Raw genomic sequence first — 19671 nt, 5'->3', positions numbered from 1 at the left:
TATGGGTTTTTCTCTGGATTGTAATTGACAGAAAGCCACTGCATCAGGAGGTCAGCCCATGGCAATTGGAAGTGCCTCCATCTTTTTCTCAGGTTCCAGCCACTCAGGATATGCAGAAGGAGGCCGAGTCTCTCTCTACACTATACAGTATGTTGTGCTCTGGATTAGGGTGAATTCCTTTTCACTTGACTTGAGTAAACTGCTCAGTATCTGGCCTTTTGAAGCTCTACTAAATTTAACTGTGTGACTCACTGACACGATAGCTTGAATAGGCTTGAAAGCTTTCCCAATTTTCCTTGGCTTGCATAAACAAACGGGGATGTGGGTCTTATGATATATTCTCATAAACACTAACTGGAATGGTAAATTTCTTGCTGTGAATTTTAAATCAACAAGCAAAATGGTCCAGCTTAAGTCATACGGAGTCACACTCAAAATTACAGCTACAAACAACTTTGTTTGATAAAACTTTCCTCTACTCCTCAATAATACAGGTTTTTCTCAGAGACGCAAGACGTTCCTGCCTTCTTTAAAAGGATCAGCTGGCCTTCAGGTTTTACCATCAAAAATCGACAGTCCTTACAATTACAACAATGACAAGATAGAGCTTGAGGAAACTCAGGGTGGCCGCAGCAGCACTAGTGAATGTGATGGCCTTTGGGGAGTTGAAGGGTTCGGGGATTACTTTTATGGTGCTGGCCAGAGTGGCAGAGCTGGAGATGAAACCCTGCAGGCCTCTGGTCATGCGGCCATCAGCAGGAGGTATTTGTCTCTGGACGACAGCAAAAGCCCACCTCTACGGAGAAGGCAAGTGCTGGCTATTTGTCAGAAAGATGACACTTGCTTGATTGTGAATTAACGAGTGTGTGTGTTCAGACAGTCTGCCTCTGGTACATATTTTGAAAGATGAGAAGAAATCTTCACCGGGGGGCATTAACAGGTTTCTGATTTCAAAGTGTTAAACTGACAGAGATTGACATGTTGGACTGCAGGCCGTAAAAAGCAGGTCAACATGGATTTCTCTCCTTGGAGGCGGATGTAGAATATCATTTTTAAAAAATGCTTAAAATAGCAGGATTAATGTTATTCAGTTCTCTCTCTATATATATATACAGCAATGTTTTTTTTGCTGTCCAAAAATATAATGTAGTTCTGAATCACCCTTTAATCCCTCAAATTGTTGGAATCCATGAAATGCTGCTTAGTTAAGATGAAACTGCAGTATATCTTGAAAAGGACTACTGGGCAGTTCAGAGGAACTTAAAAGATGTCAAACCATCCCCCACAGATTGGGTCTTACAATAGTTTGTTCCCTCTTTTATTCTACTTTCCTCTTCTATCAATTCTTTATTCCCTCTGTATCCTCCCCTCCCTCCCACAACAGCTTGTTCAAGGTTCAGGTGTTGAACAGCGGAGGTGACACGTCAAACACAGATGACCTCAGAAGCAGCGACAGCAGCAGCCAGACAGCATCCAGACCTCAAACTTTTCTCAGTCCGGTTTCCATGGCGACAGTGCCTCCTCCTCTTCAGCCGCCACGGGCGACAGTTAGCCAGGCAGCTCCTCCTTTTTCCCCCAAGCCCCCCCTCCCACCCCCTCCTCTGGGCTCATCTGCAGCAAGTGGCCAATCCCCGCAGCAGGCGGCACATGCTGAGATGCAGGATAAGGGCACAAAGAGAGCCTTCGTTCCGCCCATGACGCCTCAGCCGCTTCGCATACAAGGTGCTGCACTGCACTGACACAATCACAGACAGGCACTGTTCCCATAAGCTATGACTGGTTTACCAAATAACACTCCAATAGCCTCTGTAACGTGGTGCAGCTAATGAGCATGCCCATGTCTCGCCATGGCAGCAGCTGCCACTTTGTGTTTGGGTGTGATGAGGTGAAATGAGGTGAGCTCCCCTCATTGACCATTGCATTGTAATGCAACATGCTGGTCACTAGGTGGTGGATTGTAAAACAGCAAAGCAACAGTAAAGCAGCAGACAGTAACGGAAGAGACCTTTGTAACCACATAGAGTTTACGGTCATTTCTGTAGTTTGTTTACAGTAACTACAACATAATCCCTTCATTTTATACCTTACAAAATGTGAAACAGTTCATACATAATCATAACATCAAGGTAGAGTGAGTGGAATTAGTGAGACTGAGAATGAGCCTATGTTGTGTTTTCATTGTGCACTTTTTAGGGTCCTCTGGGTCTGGAGTTTTGCGACCAGTTTCTGAGATACGTATCCTTTTTTGTTGTTGTGCAAGTCAGCACAATTTGACAGTATTTGAGCTGTGCTAGAATGCCTGGAATGCAATAACACAAGTAATGCAGTTAGATTTCCTGAACCACGCTAACACAGCAGCAAAGTTCAGATCCGTCTTCAGCGACTTCCCCTTTTTTAACTACGTTCAGTCCAAAGCACTGGATGATGTAAGCACTCTTTGAAAGCCTTTATAAACAGAATGCTGAAGATAATGGATAACATGAGCATTTTTTTTGTTATATCTGTTGGATGTGACATGTGACTGTCTCTCCGGGAGTGCATTTATGTTTGGGATTGTTCACAGGTTCTTTACACAGGTAAAAACTATGTGGCATGTGCTCCCACTGGATCTGGTAAAACAGTGCTGTTTGAGCTGGCCATCATTCGTCTGTTAATGGAAACCTCAGAGCCGTGGAGAGATGTCAAAGCTGTCTACAGTGAGCATAATATTAAATATAAATACACAAATAAAGCTCTAGTTTGTGTAGATTTGCTCTATAGTAATTATTTCACAAAATATATTGCATTTAATCTATAAAGTTGTACTTTCCAGTCTCAATATCAGAGGAGATTATTCCTACCCAGAAGAACTCCCAAAGTTGTTATATTTTCTAAACTTTTAAAAAGACAGTTCTTAAAATCAAAACTACATACATTTCCTCATATTTGTAGTGCTATTTATCAATCCAGAGATTTCTGCCTTCCCTCTGACATGATGGAACTAGAACTAGAGCTAAAAATAAAGAAAAATGATATTTGGAAAAACTCAACAGCAATGACTCTTTACAGAAATCATGACTCTGTTATTCACAATAATCCACAGACCTTGTTGTAAGCAGTTTATTCCAGGAACTATTTCCTTTCTACTGAACTACACCCACCAACTATCAGTTGCATGTAATCATGCATGAGAGACTCAAACCGTGACAGTGTCAGATGTGTTAATTGAGTCCTCCTCGCTTGAGCTATAACATCAGCGGAAAAATATGTATTTTTGATTTTAGGGTGGACTGTCCCTTCAAGACTTAAAAAATGAACATACACTCATTGAAAACATAAAATTCAGATTTGGCATTACTTTAGTAAATACACTTTGTCAATGTGAACAAAGCTTGTGCTGTATCAAAATTCGTGCAGGAGGAAGAAATCCTATAACCAATGAAATACAGCTTAAACAAAGTCAGTGAAGAGCAATAAGGATCTTTGAACATTTTTCTTCTTACTTGCCTTGTGTACCTTTGCCTTGTGTTTTGATTTTTCATTCAGTTATAGATTTAGGGTGTTTCTCAGGTACAATGAACTGTCTTGTAAAAAGATTCACTGTTTGTTCTTGCCAGTGGCCCCCATCAAAGCTCTCTGCAGTCAGTGCTTTGAGAGCTGGAAGAAAAAGTTTGGTCCTCTGGGGCTGAGCTGTAAGGAGCTGACGGGCGACACAGAGATTGATGACTTCTTTGAGATTCAGGACTCCCACATCATCCTGACCACACCTGTGTGTGACACAATGCTGCATCTCAATTAAACAAATGCAGCTAAAAATGAAGGGAGATGAAAGATAAGAATCAAAAGTGAATTTGCAGTTTGAAGTTTCACTCGAATACGTAATGTTGTATTTAACTTTTTTACAGGAAAAGTGGGACAGCATGACAAGAAAATGGAAGAACAACTGTCTGTTGCAGCTTGTCAGGCTCTTCCTCATTGATGAGGTCAGATATTTTGTTCACAGGCCCATTTTACAGCATTTGTAGTGTCTCATAATCTCATAAAAAAAGATGTATTGTCTACAGTGTATTTTATTTTATCCAGAATGCATGATTGCACATCATTAGCCTCTGCCCTCAGCACTTTATTTCACTTGAGGTCAGCCATTAAAAATTTATAGTACATGTTTTTCTTGGCCTATGTGTTATGAGAGTGCATATAACTGGTTTATCTGGTTCTTCCAGACCGAGATCCACCTTTTCATTAGAGATAAAAGTACGGCTGCCTGTCGTCATATTTAATGACATTATTAAACTAAAAAAAAGGAAAAATCCTTCATTTTAAAATTAATTGGATCAAATAAGTAAGCCATTTAAAAAATAAAAATAAATCAACTTTTTAAAATGAATATAACATGTCAGTTTCATCAGCAAAGATACCGTCCGGTTAATACAGGTGCCTTGCCTCCCTTTGTGTGCGTCAGCTAGCAGGAGAGCAAACTATGTTTTACTGCAGTGAAAATGTTGTTTAAAGGCTAAATGCCAAAAATATGGATTTATACTGAGTATTTCATTAGGTAAAAATGTTGTGAATGTTGAAAATTATTACTTTTTTTCCCAATAATTTTGACTTTGGGACTTCACAACATTCAGGAGTTATTGGAAATGGTAAGCTCAAACAAATCTTAAACAATCCTACCCAGCCACCACTGGCATCTAATTCCATTCTTTTCTATTATTCTCTATTATACTGGTAATATTGGTGTAGCCTAAGATGTTTCTAAAACCAACAGTTGCACATTTTGTTCCTCCAGGTCCATGTGGTGAAGGATGCGACCCGTGGTGCCACGTTGGAGGTTGTGGTGAGCAGGATGAAGGCCGTACATGCCTACAGAACGGCACAGAATCCTGACACGGGCCTCTCTATGAGGTTTGTGGCTGTCTCAGCCACCATACCCAACATTTCTGACGTAAGTGGCTGAGAGAGAAAGTCAGTGATCTTTCAGAATGATACATTCAGAGATAAATCAGGTAATGGGAGTTATTTTGTAATAAAAATGCTGTGCAGGCATTATTGGTAGCTGTTTAGAAACAGAATTGCCAGTGAAAGTGAAAGCCAACTCTAGACTGGCGTTTTGCCTCGCTGTATTTCCTTTTTTCTGCACTGTGTCAGTGATATTTGTCGCTTCCTCTTGGATGTGTGCTGCAGTCTGGCACCTGGCCGCTACCTTTTTCTGTAAAGTCCTGACCTGAGTGCTGTACCCAGGAATGTTCCTATCACAGCAAAATAAGAAGAAAATAAGAAAATCCAGGCAGCATGCAGAGTCTCTGCAGATAAATACACAGCCACACACTTCTAGTGGCTCATGATTAAGAAGGATTACTTTTGTATGAGTCTAGAATTTTTTTTAAGTAAAATCCTGCATGATTCATTTTTAATTAAGAAAAAAAGTATAAAAATAGCTTATAAATTAAAAAAGGCACTTCACTGACTCACTGCCCTGTAATGTGTCTCTCGTGTTAATGAGTAATAGGATTGTTTTGTCTGCTGTGTTTTTAGATAGCAGACTGGCTGTCTAATGAGAGCGGTCCAGCCACATATCTTGACATGGATGAGAGCCACCGTCCAGTGAAGCTGAGGAAGGTGGTGCTGGGATTCCCTTGCAACCCGAACCAAACACAGTTCAAATTTGACCTGTCACTCAACTACAAGATGGCCAACATCATACAAACGTACTCTGACCATAAGCCTGCACTAGTGGTGGGTGGGAAAATTGGATCAAACTTTGGTTTTTTTTTCTGACTTTGTGTTTGTGTTCCTCCTTAATTTTATCATGTCAATAAACAAGATGTACAGTAATAGTTTATGAGGATAGTGAGATTTCTTCGTCTAATAATAATAATGAAATTCTGTAGTTTTGCTCTACAAGGAAAGGAGTCCAGCAGTCAGCTGCAGTTTTGGCCAAGGATGCTCGGTTTATCATGAGCATTGAGCACAAGCAAAGGTGCATCTATTACACATTCTCAAATATGCAACAGTTTTTTGAAAAACTGTATGTTCAGTTTAGTTAATTTCATTGAAAGCTTGATTTTTCTTGACTTTTTGTTTCTTTGTAATCTTTTTAGGTTGATGAAATATGCAAACTCTATTCTGGATTCAAAACTAAGAGGTGAGTCCCCTTTTGAAGCCTAAATGTCAAGACCCACCAGATACAGACCCAGTAAGGAGGTATATGCTCATATGATTGCGACTTGAATTGTAAACGGTATAAAATCATTTGGTGTTATTCTTTTGGTCCAGAGCTGGTGATGTTAGGAGTCGGTTACCACCATGCAGGAGTTGACATGTCTGATAGGAAGCTGATAGAAGAGGCCTTCACTGTTGGAGACCTGCCTGTCCTCTGTGAGACTTTTTACTATCAGAGTTTTATCCAGTGCTGTAAATGGAAAAGTGACTACATAATTGTGCAACAGGATCCTGTGTTTTCATTTTCTTTGTAACACCACAGACATAAACAGGAAAAACGAGCAGTGCAGGTTGCAACAACTGAGTCATTTCACCTGTATCATGTTGAATCACCTGTAAATGCCTGAAAGTCAAATGGCAGTCCTTGTGACATTATTTGACCTATATTAATGTGTTTGTATGCAAATAGTTATATACAGTATTTTTCTAATAGTTGTGTCGTGATACAACGGCACTGAGAATAACCGTGATAATTAAAATGAAATATTGATATCATGATATCAATAATACATACTACACGTGCGGTAATATGGTGTAAATAATCCAGTGACTGTTAGGTAACCTCTGGTTCTTCTCAGTCTTGTTTTATCTCATCCTCCAACGCCATTTGATGACCTATTCCACCATGCTCTTTTTATTCTCCTTTGTATGATATGCACCAATTGTATAATTCTTAGTATAAATAAGTAACAAATCCGACTGTGAAACCTTTATCTTTCTGAATAACTACACAATCAAGACCAAAAATGGCATTTTCATATTTACAAATTCAACACATCTTTGTTGCATCATTGCTGTTTCCACATCTTCCACATCAGCTTAAAGTTCATAAAAACACCAGGTCATATGCACAACCACCAGAGGAGCACGTGAATGCACAACTGGCCTTAGCTGGTGGAGATCTCAAGTCTGTATTAACCAGTCCTCGCAGGTACATTCAGTTCTGTTTCTGCACTATGTAACCACACATTAGGGATTCTTGAACACTCAGACACTTGACCTGGTACTGGACACTAAGAAGAGTCATTTAAAAAGATTTGCTTGTCCATTTTTGCCCATCACTAGTACAGTTTCAAAATAGGCTTTTACTGTATTTCATGGACAGTAATTGTTTGCCTGTGGTCTGTTTTCTTAATATCATAGTTACCACCAGGACTCTGGCCATGGGGGTGAACCTGCCAGCTCATCTGGTGGTAATCAAATCTACCATGCAGTATGTGTCAGGCTCCTGTGAGGAGTACAGCGAGGCAGACTTGCTGCAGATGATAGGCCGAGCTGGGAGACCACAAGTAATTGCAGAATTGCAGTGAAACACTTTATGATTATTTTTCTTGCTGTACCTCTCTTGGTGCAACATCACAAAGGAAGGAACAGATTTATGCGTGTTTTCGCTGGCACTGTATAACATTTCTCTACATTGATGTTTGAAAGTGTACCATTAACTTGGAAGCTGTTATAGCAAAAACGAGAAGAAGAAAGATAGAAAGAGTTAGTTGTAGTATGATGCACAAATTAAATACCAACTTTTGTCTCTTCTTACTCTAGTTTGACACGTCAGCGACTGCAGTGATCATGACCAAGATCCAAACCAAAGACAAGTACATGACGCTCATGAATGGGGTGGAAATTATTGAAAGCAGGTATTACAGCTCGGTTACTGTCTCTCTGTTTTCCTCTGACTCTTGCTCTCTCACAGGAGAGACATTGTACAGTAGTACATAAGGTAACTGTATACTTCCCTTCTCCAGCTTACACAGTCACCTGATGGAGCACCTGAATGCTGAGATTGTTCTCCAAACCATCAGTGATGTCAACATGGCTCTGGACTGGATACGCTCCACCCTGCTCTACATCAGAGCCCTCAAGAACCCCACATACTACGGTTAGAGCTCAAAAACACAAACACACAGAGCATGATCTGTATCAGTGCTCAGACTCTTTGTCATGACTGTGTGTTAAATGACTCAGTGTAGTGTGCCTCAACTCCAATTTCAGGTTTCTCTGCTGACTTAGACAGATATGGAATTGAGGCAAAACTGCAAGGTGGGCCACAACTGTTTTTATACCTTTTGAAGTCACTAAATAAGTGTGTTGCAATTAGGGAAATACTCAATTAAGGGGAAGTGGGGCTGTATGAGGTATTTATCCATAGTCATTGATGTCAGTCCACAAGGGCTGGGGGAAATGGGGTGGAAATTATATTGCAATATTTTTAGTCTATATTTTGATGCGCAATATAAAGTATATCTCCTCAAAAGCATTTAATTAATGCCAGAGCTGGGAGACAGGATCGAACATTACTTTTACTTTTCTTAAAAACTTAAGTAGAACTGTCTGACAAGTTAGGGAAAGTATCTATTTTTTTGTAAAGCAACCTTTAAAATCAGGAAAAAAAAATACCATTTATTCCACAATATAATATCTTTATATTACTGAGTCCTACACTCTGCATGCCCCCAGTTTTGAAAACAAGGCAGCAGTACAGACGCAGAAGCTGAGCATTGTACTGTGGACGGGGCAGCAACAAAATGTATTTTAGCCACATAAAAAAGCCCACCTAAAAATCGGCATCAGTTTATGTTGACACTATACTGAGAATATTTTCACCGCTTTTCACCCATTCTGATGGGGAACTGAAGCCTTTATATCCATCTGTGCACTTCTGAAATCTACCAGACATTGCAGAACACGGGAGCTGCTGGTCTACCTCTACCTTGACTGGATTGTTTGCTTGTGTTATTGTGTGACTTTTGTGAATCCAAACTAACTCTTTAAACCACCAAAGTCACACAACATCCTAAAGAAACTAACTGATCAAAGAAGCTGTAGACCAGCAGCTCCCATGTTGTGCAGGTAAAATGACTATTTTTGTCAAAGGAGTTTGACAGCGGTGAAGAGAGTCATGTAACAGCATCAGTTTCCTGCAAGAAAGGGCTGTCTGAGGGCAGACACTTAAACTGATATTGTTTCTTTTATGTGAGCTCTTTTTAAGGGGCTAAAATACATTTTGCTGCTGCACCCAACCATAAAGTATATTGCTTAGCTTCAGAGATGCTGACGACATCTACTGTAGGTAATACACTGACTATTGACAACCCCGCTTAATAAATCTGAACAATCCATCTAGTATATTAAAATAATTAACTGAAGCAATTTGAAATCTAAGCTATGCTGTTAGGTACCCTTTTGCACATTACTTACACTCTTGTAGTTCAAGGTGATTGCTGCTTCCTCTCTCACAGAACTGTGTCTGAAGAACCTCAACTCTCTGTCCTCCATTGGTCTGATCGACATGGATGAGGACATCAACATCAAACCAACAGGTAGAGAGGAAATTAATTTAAATGGCTAGCAAAATGTTCAGTGTGCTTGTTTGATGGCATCTGCACCTTTATCCAAAAACTTCTTTTGTCACCTGAGCCTTAAAGTTTGTTTTTGTCACCCGCAGAGGGCGGCAGGTTGATGGCTAGGTACTGTGTTGCCTTTGACACCATGAAACAGTTCAGCAAAGTGGCTGGCACTGAGAACCTGTTTGACCTGGTAGGTTTCCTGATAAAACTGCATGACAAAGTATTTGATTGAAATGCAGATATGGTGACATAAAGGGACCTTTTGAAACAATCTACAGCACATGGTTTAAAGTTCATTATTCAAGTGCATTTAGGGCGTGTCTTTATAGCAACTCCACTTTTACTAGTTAAATGGCGCATAATCTGGGGCCAAAGTAAGGTGGAAGGGACAAAGGAGTTATTTTAGTCAATGAAATAATAATAGGTGTGTTCTGGGTGTAACATAAACTCAAACAATCAGAGTGTCATCTGCCATTCTCTTTAAAATTACCTGGCGTATTGCTAATTACATGGAAAATTCACCTCATTGCAGAAGCGAGTGGTTGTCTGCTGGGAGTAATGCTGTAAAAGCAGAAATGTCACAGCAGCAAATATTGTGGGTCATTTAACAGCAAAACAAAAAAAATGTAGCTATAAATTTGACGGATGAGACAGAACTAAACTTTTAGCTTCTGAAATATCAGTGATGTTATGCTGCTCCTTGTGTGTAAATGTGCACAGCGTCTGTCATAGTGGAGAGTTGGACAGCAGCTCTGCAGCTCTGCCCTGCTCTGCTCTCTGCCATGTTTACATTTTAGAGATTGTGATTAATATTTTCTTCATTAATGATGTATTATTTTAGCCAACAGCAGCCCTTTCTGCCCACATCTGTGTGTATAAAAAACAACGTGCACACACTGTGAGCCCCTTTATGTAGGCGCATCCTACTATCTGAATAATGTGCTCTTTAAAAAGTAGGAAAATACTGCACCATACTGACTCTATACCAGGTTTTTGTTGGTCAGCAGCATAATCGCTTCCTGCTGCCTCACAACAGCAATACAGCAACAAAGCTACTGAGGGCACAGATGGGATCAGTTCCCTTAAGTACTTTCACAGCACTGGCCATGAAAATGACAGTTACATCAATCCGTAAGTCGTGATTTAAGCTGTATTGTTCGCCACTTTGTGTCAGGTGCAAGATAGGACACTTTGTGTTGTTAGGCTGTTTGCTGCAAAAGAAAGTGTTTTTAATTATCACAGTAAAAAAATATGTCTTCAACTTCAACTGAGATCAAAAGTGACTATATATGTACAGATTGAGTTGGTGTCGAAGAGCAAAGAGTTCAGTGACATTCAGTTGAGGATGAATGAGAAGAGACACCTGAACACCTTCAACAGGGACAAGAACAGGATCACCATCAGGTCAGACACATTTATAGGACTGACAATTGCATATACTGTATCATACTTCCTGCTTTCAAATGCATAATGGTGGATGTAGACACAATCTGATATAAATAAGATGTTTCTGTAATTCTTCTAGGTTTCCCATTGATGGAAAGATCAGAACCAGTGAGATGAAAGTAAACTGGTAGGTTTACTGTTTGTATTTTCTCTGTGGAAAAGCAGAATTGCAAAAAAAGGAACTGTGTATTATGAATTTTATCACAGAATGTGTGTTATGGATTTCTTATCAACTGTCCTCTAAAGAAATGTGTTTACTGTCAGTGGTGGAATATAAAGTATATTTACTCAAGTCCTATACTTAGGTACCAATTTGATTCATGTGTACTTTACTTGGGTCTGCTCTTTGCATGCCCCTTTATATATTTGCTCCAGTACATTACAGAGATTAACATTATACTTTTACTTTATTACATATCTCTAAAAGCTTTAGTTACTAGTTACTTGACTAATTGAGATTTTTGTATAAAAAAGCACACAAAAAGTTGATAGAATATGATGTTTGTTATAAATTCAACTATCTAACCAATAATACCAGTACGGCTAAGAAAAATTAGCTGATGAATCAATTAGATGATTAAAGAAAATTGGCTGCAATTATTTTTTATAAATATTTAAGTTGTTTTCCAATTTATTATTTAAATTTTTGAGTTTTTTTTAATTTTTACTTTTAATACATTTCCCTGGTTAAACTTACTTTTAGTTAAGTAATATTTTCAATGTAGGACTTCCATTTGTAGTGAGCGTAGAAGTGTAGAAGTATTTTTTACAGTGTTGTATAAGTACTTTTACTTGAGTAAACGATCTGAATACTTCTGTTTATTTCCTTGTCTGTAGCTTGATTCAGGCTTATTTGGGTTCCATCTCAATTCAAGACTTTGGACTGACACAGGACACAGCAAAGATCTTCAGGATCGGGATACGTGTCAGCAAATGTATGTTGAGTAAATCAGGGATAAGAAATACACTAAGTGATCTCTGTTTAATGTATTTTGTAACTTTGATATTTTCCTCCTAATCAGGCCTTTCAGAGTTTCTGAGTCACCAATCCAAGATGGGTTTCTCTGCTCTGCTCAACTCTCTGATCCTGGCGAAGTGCTTCAGAGCCAAGCTTTGGGAAAACTCACCCTATGTTTCCAGACAGCTGGAGAAGATAGGTGTATACACAGAGCTTATTGTAGCATAAAAATGTAGCTTGGAAATTAGGAAAAATTTTAATGTTAGGTACCACATAATAATCAATAAAACAAACATCCTCTCTATGAGATGTACATGCAGTTTCAAACTAAATGTCAACATTTGTTAATAATGTGTGTGTGTTTGTGGGTGGGTGGGTGTGGGTTTCTTTTCAGGCCAGACCCTGTCTACTGCCATGGTGAATGCTGGACTCACCACGTTCAGCAAAATAGAGCAAACCCACGCCAGGGAGGTCGAGCTGGTCAGTCTTCATAATAAATAAAAGGGAAACACAGCATTCGATTTAACTGTGATCACCAAATGTCATTGCTTTTGTTAAAGGGACAGTTCACCCCAAACTCAAAAATTCATATTCTTCCTCTTACTGGTAGTGTTATTTATCAATCTACGTTGTTTCGGTGTGAGTTGCTGAGTCATGGAGATGTTGGCCTTGTTTTGAGCAGTTTTGTGCAGTGTGCATCTACTGCTAGCTCATGTAGCACCATTGAACTAGCTCACATCACAGCTCAGCCCAGGAGGACAACATTGATGTTTACATCCCTTGCTGTCATGAACACTGGCTACTCAGCCATGAGTGGATGCATTCGTCCTTCTGTGCTGTTATACTGTTGGTGGGTGTAGTTAGGTAACAAGAAAAAAGTTCTTACATGAAACTGCTCACAACAAGGTCTGTGGATTATCTTAAGTCAATGTATATTTTGGCACTTGGAGCACCACAAGCCGAGTGCCATTGATCTCCATTATATTGGAGAGAAGGAAGACGTCTCTATGGCCGATATCTCCAACACTCTACAACTTACAGCAAAACAATTTAGATCGATAAACAGCACCACACGTAACAGGAAAATATGTACTTTTGATTTTTGGGTTATACTGACCTTTTTATCACTGTCAAAAAAATCAAGTTAACATCGTTCATTTTTGCAACAACAGAAATCATATTCAAATCATATTTCTAACTTTATTCTAACTTTTTTTCATTTTATTCAGATTCTTAACAGACATCCACCATTCGGAAACCAAATCAGAGAATCTGTCATACATCTTCCGAAGTATGAAGTTACTTTGGAGCAGGTAAAAGATTTTGCTGTTTTATCATCAAAAACACAAACGTGTTAATTTATGTCTTATAATAGAGTTTTCACTTTTTTTTAGAATTTGAAACTATCATTGTGGTTTCGTTTGACAGCTCTCTTACTCTGAGTGAAGTTGTATCTGAGTGAAGTTGTATCTGTATTTTGCAGCTTCCGAGGTATAGCTGCGCTACAGCGGAGATTGTGGTGAAGGTGAACCTTAAAAACCAAGCACAGCTGCTGTTCAGGAGAACAGCTCCGGACCACCACTATGTCTCTCTGATTATTGGGAACTCTGACAACATTGTGGTCTTCCTACAGAAACTGACGTGAGAAAAACCAGAAACAGTCGCCAGTCTCCCAACAATTTTCTGTTGTCTTCACTCTTCCACTTAATCTCCCTTCTTCTATAATTCTGTCACTCAATCAGAACACAGACCTTCACTGTTATATACAATAAGACAGAACCTAAATAATGTATAGTATATTGATTTCAGCAGGCATCCTCTTGTTTATGTTCCAGGGACTCGGTGCTGTTGAAGTGTGGTAGCTGGTCGAAGAAGATTGAAGTGGCAAAGGCCTCAAAAGGAGAGGAAATCGTTGTCAACCTCATCAGCTCACAATACGGTAAACCATGGATATACCTTTGCAGTTAGCACAGAAATATATCCACATCAGAGTTATTATAGTTTTTGTATTTTTCATTTGTTCATATTTTTATTTTTGTTTTTAATTTTGTTATGTTTAGGTTGGTTTCCAGAGTCTGTTTGCTTGTTTCAGATTGTTTTTATAATTTTAAAATGTTTGTATGTAACACCTATATTATACAAATGCACATCCTAAATATTTAAAGGGATCAATGCAGCACTGTTGTTGAGCTAAGACATCTCTTAGCTCGCAGTTTAATTGTGTCAAGCTAATTGAGGCAATTATTCAATTAATATATATATAAATATATATATACAGATATATATATATATATATAATAAAACTGAATATTGTAATAAATCTTACATTTTTTCTGTATGAAAAGCTAATTCTGACCAAAATGTTTACACATTGGCCTTTTCCTCTCCTGTAGTGGGCCTGGACATCCAACAGAAATTCAGCGTCTCCTACTCTGGAGCCAGGAGGTTTGGAACTGATATCCCATACAACATGCCATATGATCCTACCAGGCAGAGACCGCAGCAGTCTGCACTGAGCCCACAGTCTGCAGCTCAAGCTGCAACTCAGAGAGAAAATGTCACGACCACTACAGACCAAGGCACTACACTGTTGCTTTTTATTTTGTTTACAATGAAATATAAAATTGTATATATCGATATCATATTTTTTGAAAGGCAGGTTGATATTTGAAATGTTTTTTTAATCTATTCAAATGTTACAACTTCATAATCAGATTCAGGTAATAAAAGACAGTGCAACCACTTCTGTAAGAATAAGGATCTCTGTGGCCACGACTGCTGTGAGTACAATCACTACAGTACAATCATCTGTCTTTGAGAACCTGTGTATTATTGTGGCTCATAAGATTATCGAGGTCCTCTCTTTGCCCTCAAGGTAAAGTAGGTGTAACTGTGGCACGGAAGAGGTCAGCAAATCAAGAATCCAGTTTCTCTTCCTACTTGAAAGACCTGAGGAGCAGGTGTAACACACTCGCCGAGACTCCTGTCAAACGACTCAAGGTAAGGACGAAAATGCTGATTTTTTGAGTCTCTGCAAGCCTGCATGTATACTCTTAAAGAAATATTTCGGCCCCCACACGACACGTTTTACATTGAATTTGTGAAGAAACATTTATGCTCTCTTCAAAGCCAGATGCCTTTGACAAAAACCAACCATTTTAATTTGGAGGCATGCAAAAAAAGAGCTACTTTACGAATTTAACATAAATTGGATAGTATTTTTTATACTTATATTTTATGAGTGGATTAAAAGAGCATTTTTCTGTGTTACAGATCTTAATAAGTCTGTGTTTGTTGTTGTGCTTTATTTTCTCAGATGAAAATTATTGAGGAGTCTGCGTCTGTCAACATGCAGGAGTTTGCTTACAAAACCAAAGAGAGGCTACCTGCTGGTTCCTGGTATTCAAAGTTATACTGACATTTTACATTTACTTTGATTCATAAGTATAAATATAAAAATATGTTCCTAAACAACTGCTGCAAATGAGATCCTGCAAAAAGTGTGACAATAAAATGGAATTAGAGTCAATGTAAATTTGAAGGCCAGTTGCTGAATTATATTCATGTCCTCATTTATTTGATGAAGGTATGGAGGAAGTCACTATGAAGCGTCAATTAGACCTCATGCAGAGACTGTGGATCTGACAGGAGAAGACTGTGTTCACCTGCCAGACATAGTTCATCTGGATGCTGACGATGGTAAACCAGTTAAAGACTCTCAGCTCAACACATTCCCCAACATTGCAGGTTTTAACAATTGCATGATCTGTGACTGTATTTTCTGTGTTGTACTCAGATTATGATGACTTTGTGGAGGACATGCACACGATGATGGAAGAGCCGGTCCAAACACCTGCTGCGTCTCATGCTCACCATCAAAGTATTGTTAAACACCTCAAACTCAGTATGAGACAGGCCATATTGGTGGTTCTGCATGTTTCAGCCCATAAATTACAAATTTAATACACTTTACAGACTGCCAGTTAGTTAGTTAGTTTGTAGGAAAAAAATCTGTAAAGGTATGAATACAGTGAATATATACACAATGAACAGTATTAACGGATTATGAATACTTTAGATATATACAGTACTAAAGTAACAGTGCAGATAAGTATAAGAAATAGTACAAAAAGTGTAAGTGCAAATCATGCAATTAAACAACATTAAATAGAATAACGATAGGAGGCAACAATAATCAGGAATGTATAATATACACATTGGTTTATATAAATACTCTATAGGTCATTATGTACAGTGTGTGCAGTACAGATATTTGGGTTGGTTTTTCTCTGGCCACAGACTTTTAATTTGAGGAGCAGAGCATCCGTGAATTTACCAACAAAGAGAGAAACAATGTGATATTGACACAAAACAACAACCTGTGTCTGAAAGAAATACAAAAAACATCAATAATCTGAAGGAATATATCAAAAGAATATATTCATGACTTAAAGTATCAAAAAAGTTGTTAAAGTATAACCCTGAAAAGGAGAAGTAATAATAATATGACTTCAATTTCATATACTAAATTTAATGGCAATTTGTTTGTAGACATAATTCAAGTTGAGGGACCGTGTGTGTGTGAGACATAAAATATGTCACTGCAGGGCATAAAGGAGGTGTGCTCACTGTATGCTCCACATAAATAGTTAATATCTTTTTTCCTAATTAAGGCTATGTTTCCATTTGCAATCTTGTTGATCAAAACATTGCCTAAATAAAAGAAGAAGAGAAAAAATATATATACTTCAAGTACACAAAACTTAATACACCCCACTGATTTGAGGGAGTAAGAATTGCAACTTTATATGTAGCAAAAGGCAGATAAAGCAAAATGAACTAAGCTTGTTTAAGAAAGTGAAAAAAAATCATTGAGATAGTTATTGATATTTTAATATTATTTGACCAAGAGTATTGTCCATGTGAGGCATGTTCCCGCTCACGTTTGTAGTTAAATGGATTAAAACATGCAAAGAAACCAGTTATGGTAGTTAAAAATTCTCATGGAGATACTTTTTTTTGTCAGATTGAAAGCAACAACACCCACATTACATGTGATGGTGTATTCATCCTTTTTATTAAATTCATCTGTGTTTAGGTTCCTCGGTGTGGATTAACCGAGGAATGGGTGTTGCTGTGAGTCAGAACCATAAACCGTTTCTAAATCAGATCAATACAACCAACTCAGCTCAGTCAAAGACGTCTGCTGCGGTGTCAAACCAGGGCGCTTCATCCTCACACATACCAACCGTCAGCTTTGACCTTGGAAATGAATGGGACGACTTTGATGACGAGAACTTGGTGAATGCCAGCGAGACATCGGTGACCTCATGCTCAACTGATGTTAGACCTCAAGTTCAGCAGTCTGTTGACTGCAGCCTGCCAGGTGGAGAAAAGAGTGAGTTACATTTAATTTAGGAGATAAAGGAGGAAGATACTTTTTAATTTTGTCAGCTTTTCATACATCTTGTTAAGACGTCATTCTAAGACACATATGGTCATGCTTTTATCATTTTTGCACACCTCACATTGATACAATTTTATTTTTATTTTATTTATTATTTTTTAATGTTTTTTTTAACCTTATTGAGCAGAAGAACATTATACATACATTATATTTTGTGTCAATTTGAATTTCCATTTATATGAAAGAATAAAATTTAATTTATGCATATTTACAGATTTAAAACAAATTATATATATTTGAGCTTTATCAAAAATAAGCTAATCTAAAAGAAAAAAGAAAATAATGAAATCAAAGAAATTAAAAGAAAAATAAACAGAAAATGACAAAGATCAAATAAATGTTTATACAATAAATAAAAGAGACATACTGTAAATTTAATTATAAGAATAGCGTCATAACTCAGATCATGTTGTAATTTGGATTATGTAATGCTTTGTTTTTAGGCTTCACTGCTACATCTGCACCAATGTTAATCTGTCACTCACAAATCAAACCCTGTATCACCACGGCCAGAACACCACTCAGGTAGGCCAGATTATTATGCTCAAATTATCTCCTATTAAACTGTGATTGTTTGTGTTAAAATATTTAAAGTCTCCTCTCAGAAAATACAGTCTTTCACTGAGGTTTTAAAATGTACTTCACACAGTAAAAACATTTGTAAAATGTTTGTGTTTTAGGTCGATTTCACCAACTCTGAGTCCTGGAATCAGAGCAGCAGGACCGTCAGTGGTCGCAGTCAAACCACAGAACAGAATCACACTCGACTGGAATAAAAAGGTCTTACATGATGTGAGTCTGTATTGTTATATAGGCCTCCTTATTTTAAACTGTTTAAATAAAGTCATGGAAACGGGGTAAAATATTATGGAGAGTTAGGAGAAATTTTAGAAATGTATTGGTAATAATATGTGGAAACCCTGGTTTTATTTGCTTCTAAAATGTAGAAAAGTAGACGTATAATGTATCATAAAATGGAAATACTCACGTATAAATACCTCATAATTCTACTCAAGTACTGTACCTGAGTAAATGTACTTAGTTACTTTCCGCCATTGCCATAAGTGTTGCTCTTTTGCTGATGGGATTTTCTTACTGTGGACTGGAATATTCTATTTATTAATACCAAAATGGTTACAGACTCTTGGGTTAACTTTAATCAAAGGTGCCTGTGAACATCTTATTCTTTCGAACATCTTGGTGGTGTATGGTCAGTGGCAGATGTAACACTTGCCTCCCTTCCTCCTGTTGCAGAGACAAAGCATATTCAGAGAGGAGATCGCAGTCAGAACTCCAGAAAATCTCCCAAAGCAGACTGAGACCCATGTGGCCCCTCTTACCAGACGGTTTGATTTCTTCTCATCAATGAGCGTCCCATCCAACATCAGCTCATCTTTCAACAGAAGGTACCGGAAAATACAACTCAATACGATCGGCTTTCCTCAGTACATAATGAAAACAGTCTTATATTAAATAAACTTTGAGAAAGTATACTTTCTTCATGATTCCCCTCTTTTATTATATTTATATTTTCTTTATATTTAGCACCAACTGCAAAGAAGAGGAAGCTTTCCTTGGGATATTTGATGGTATATTTTAGAAATAGTCTATCAATGACATAAATATGTTAATTTCTCAAAGTGTCTTCTTTATGTTTATGTTAATATTTTGTTAACTGGTGAGCTTTACATGCATAGTTGTTGACTGTTTTAAAGTCATGGTGTTACATTTTCATGTTGTAAATGAAACAAATTGATGCTAATGTTACTATTGTTACTAATCTAATTTATTTATCTATTTAATAAAGTCTGTGTTTACTGGATGATGCAGTGCAGTCTTTGGGGAGTAAATCAGCTTGTAGTATAATTAGAGGCTTTAATTAGAGGAATTTTTATCGATGAATCTGCCCATTGTGTTCTCGATTAACTTTTACTAACGTTTTGTTGATGAAATGACAGAAAGTAGTGTAACATCTCTGTAATTTCCCAGAGCCCAAAATTAGATCTTCAGATGATGTTTTATCAGACCAGCAGTCTAAAAACCAAATCTTTTCAGGTTACTTAAACAAATATTCAAATTTCAAAATAGTTGCCAATTGATTTTCTGTTGGTCTACTGATTGATAGATGACTGGTCTTTAAAGCTATAGTGTAAATAGATAAGAGGTGTACCCTTTGTTTAAAAAAATCTTCATCCTTTGATGGGGCACTTTAAGATATTTCAGGTAAATCATTGGAGGCCATGCAA

The 19671-nt window shown here is 37.8% G+C and overlaps 1 protein-coding gene across 1 annotated transcript in view; it reads left to right on the top strand.

The window, feature by feature from the left end:
• hfm1 (helicase for meiosis 1) overlaps window positions 1-19025 on the top strand; it is a 42780-nt gene extending 23755 nt beyond the window's left edge. The window contains exons 3-40 of the mRNA XM_042497237.1: window positions 32-147; window positions 495-807; window positions 1385-1722; window positions 2194-2235; window positions 2356-2426; window positions 2564-2696; window positions 3597-3748; window positions 3885-3962; window positions 4772-4927; window positions 5518-5718; window positions 5874-5962; window positions 6084-6127; window positions 6259-6360; window positions 7348-7493; window positions 7750-7844; window positions 7953-8086; window positions 8200-8247; window positions 9447-9527; window positions 9653-9744; window positions 10852-10958; window positions 11080-11127; window positions 11838-11935; window positions 12023-12157; window positions 12353-12438; window positions 13188-13271; window positions 13442-13599; window positions 13794-13897; window positions 14352-14537; window positions 14673-14738; window positions 14834-14958; window positions 15275-15357; window positions 15545-15657; window positions 15755-15838; window positions 17057-17356; window positions 17869-17950; window positions 18106-18205; window positions 18680-18831; window positions 18971-19025. Coding sequence (XP_042353171.1) covers window positions 32-147; window positions 495-807; window positions 1385-1722; window positions 2194-2235; window positions 2356-2426; window positions 2564-2696; window positions 3597-3748; window positions 3885-3962; window positions 4772-4927; window positions 5518-5718; window positions 5874-5962; window positions 6084-6127; window positions 6259-6360; window positions 7348-7493; window positions 7750-7844; window positions 7953-8086; window positions 8200-8247; window positions 9447-9527; window positions 9653-9744; window positions 10852-10958; window positions 11080-11127; window positions 11838-11935; window positions 12023-12157; window positions 12353-12438; window positions 13188-13271; window positions 13442-13599; window positions 13794-13897; window positions 14352-14537; window positions 14673-14738; window positions 14834-14958; window positions 15275-15357; window positions 15545-15657; window positions 15755-15838; window positions 17057-17356; window positions 17869-17950; window positions 18106-18205; window positions 18680-18831; window positions 18971-19025 — 4597 coding nt within the window. The remainder of the gene's footprint in view (window positions 1-31; window positions 148-494; window positions 808-1384; window positions 1723-2193; window positions 2236-2355; window positions 2427-2563; window positions 2697-3596; window positions 3749-3884; window positions 3963-4771; window positions 4928-5517; window positions 5719-5873; window positions 5963-6083; window positions 6128-6258; window positions 6361-7347; window positions 7494-7749; window positions 7845-7952; window positions 8087-8199; window positions 8248-9446; window positions 9528-9652; window positions 9745-10851; window positions 10959-11079; window positions 11128-11837; window positions 11936-12022; window positions 12158-12352; window positions 12439-13187; window positions 13272-13441; window positions 13600-13793; window positions 13898-14351; window positions 14538-14672; window positions 14739-14833; window positions 14959-15274; window positions 15358-15544; window positions 15658-15754; window positions 15839-17056; window positions 17357-17868; window positions 17951-18105; window positions 18206-18679; window positions 18832-18970) is intronic.
• The last annotated feature ends 646 nt before the right edge of the window (window positions 19026-19671 follow it).

This window comes from Plectropomus leopardus, chromosome 12 (assembly GCF_008729295.1).
Source record: "Plectropomus leopardus isolate mb chromosome 12, YSFRI_Pleo_2.0, whole genome shotgun sequence".
In the NCBI taxonomy this organism is placed as follows: Eukaryota; Metazoa; Chordata; class Actinopteri; order Perciformes; family Serranidae; genus Plectropomus; species Plectropomus leopardus.
This window is presented reverse-complemented; position numbering and strand designations above follow the sequence as displayed.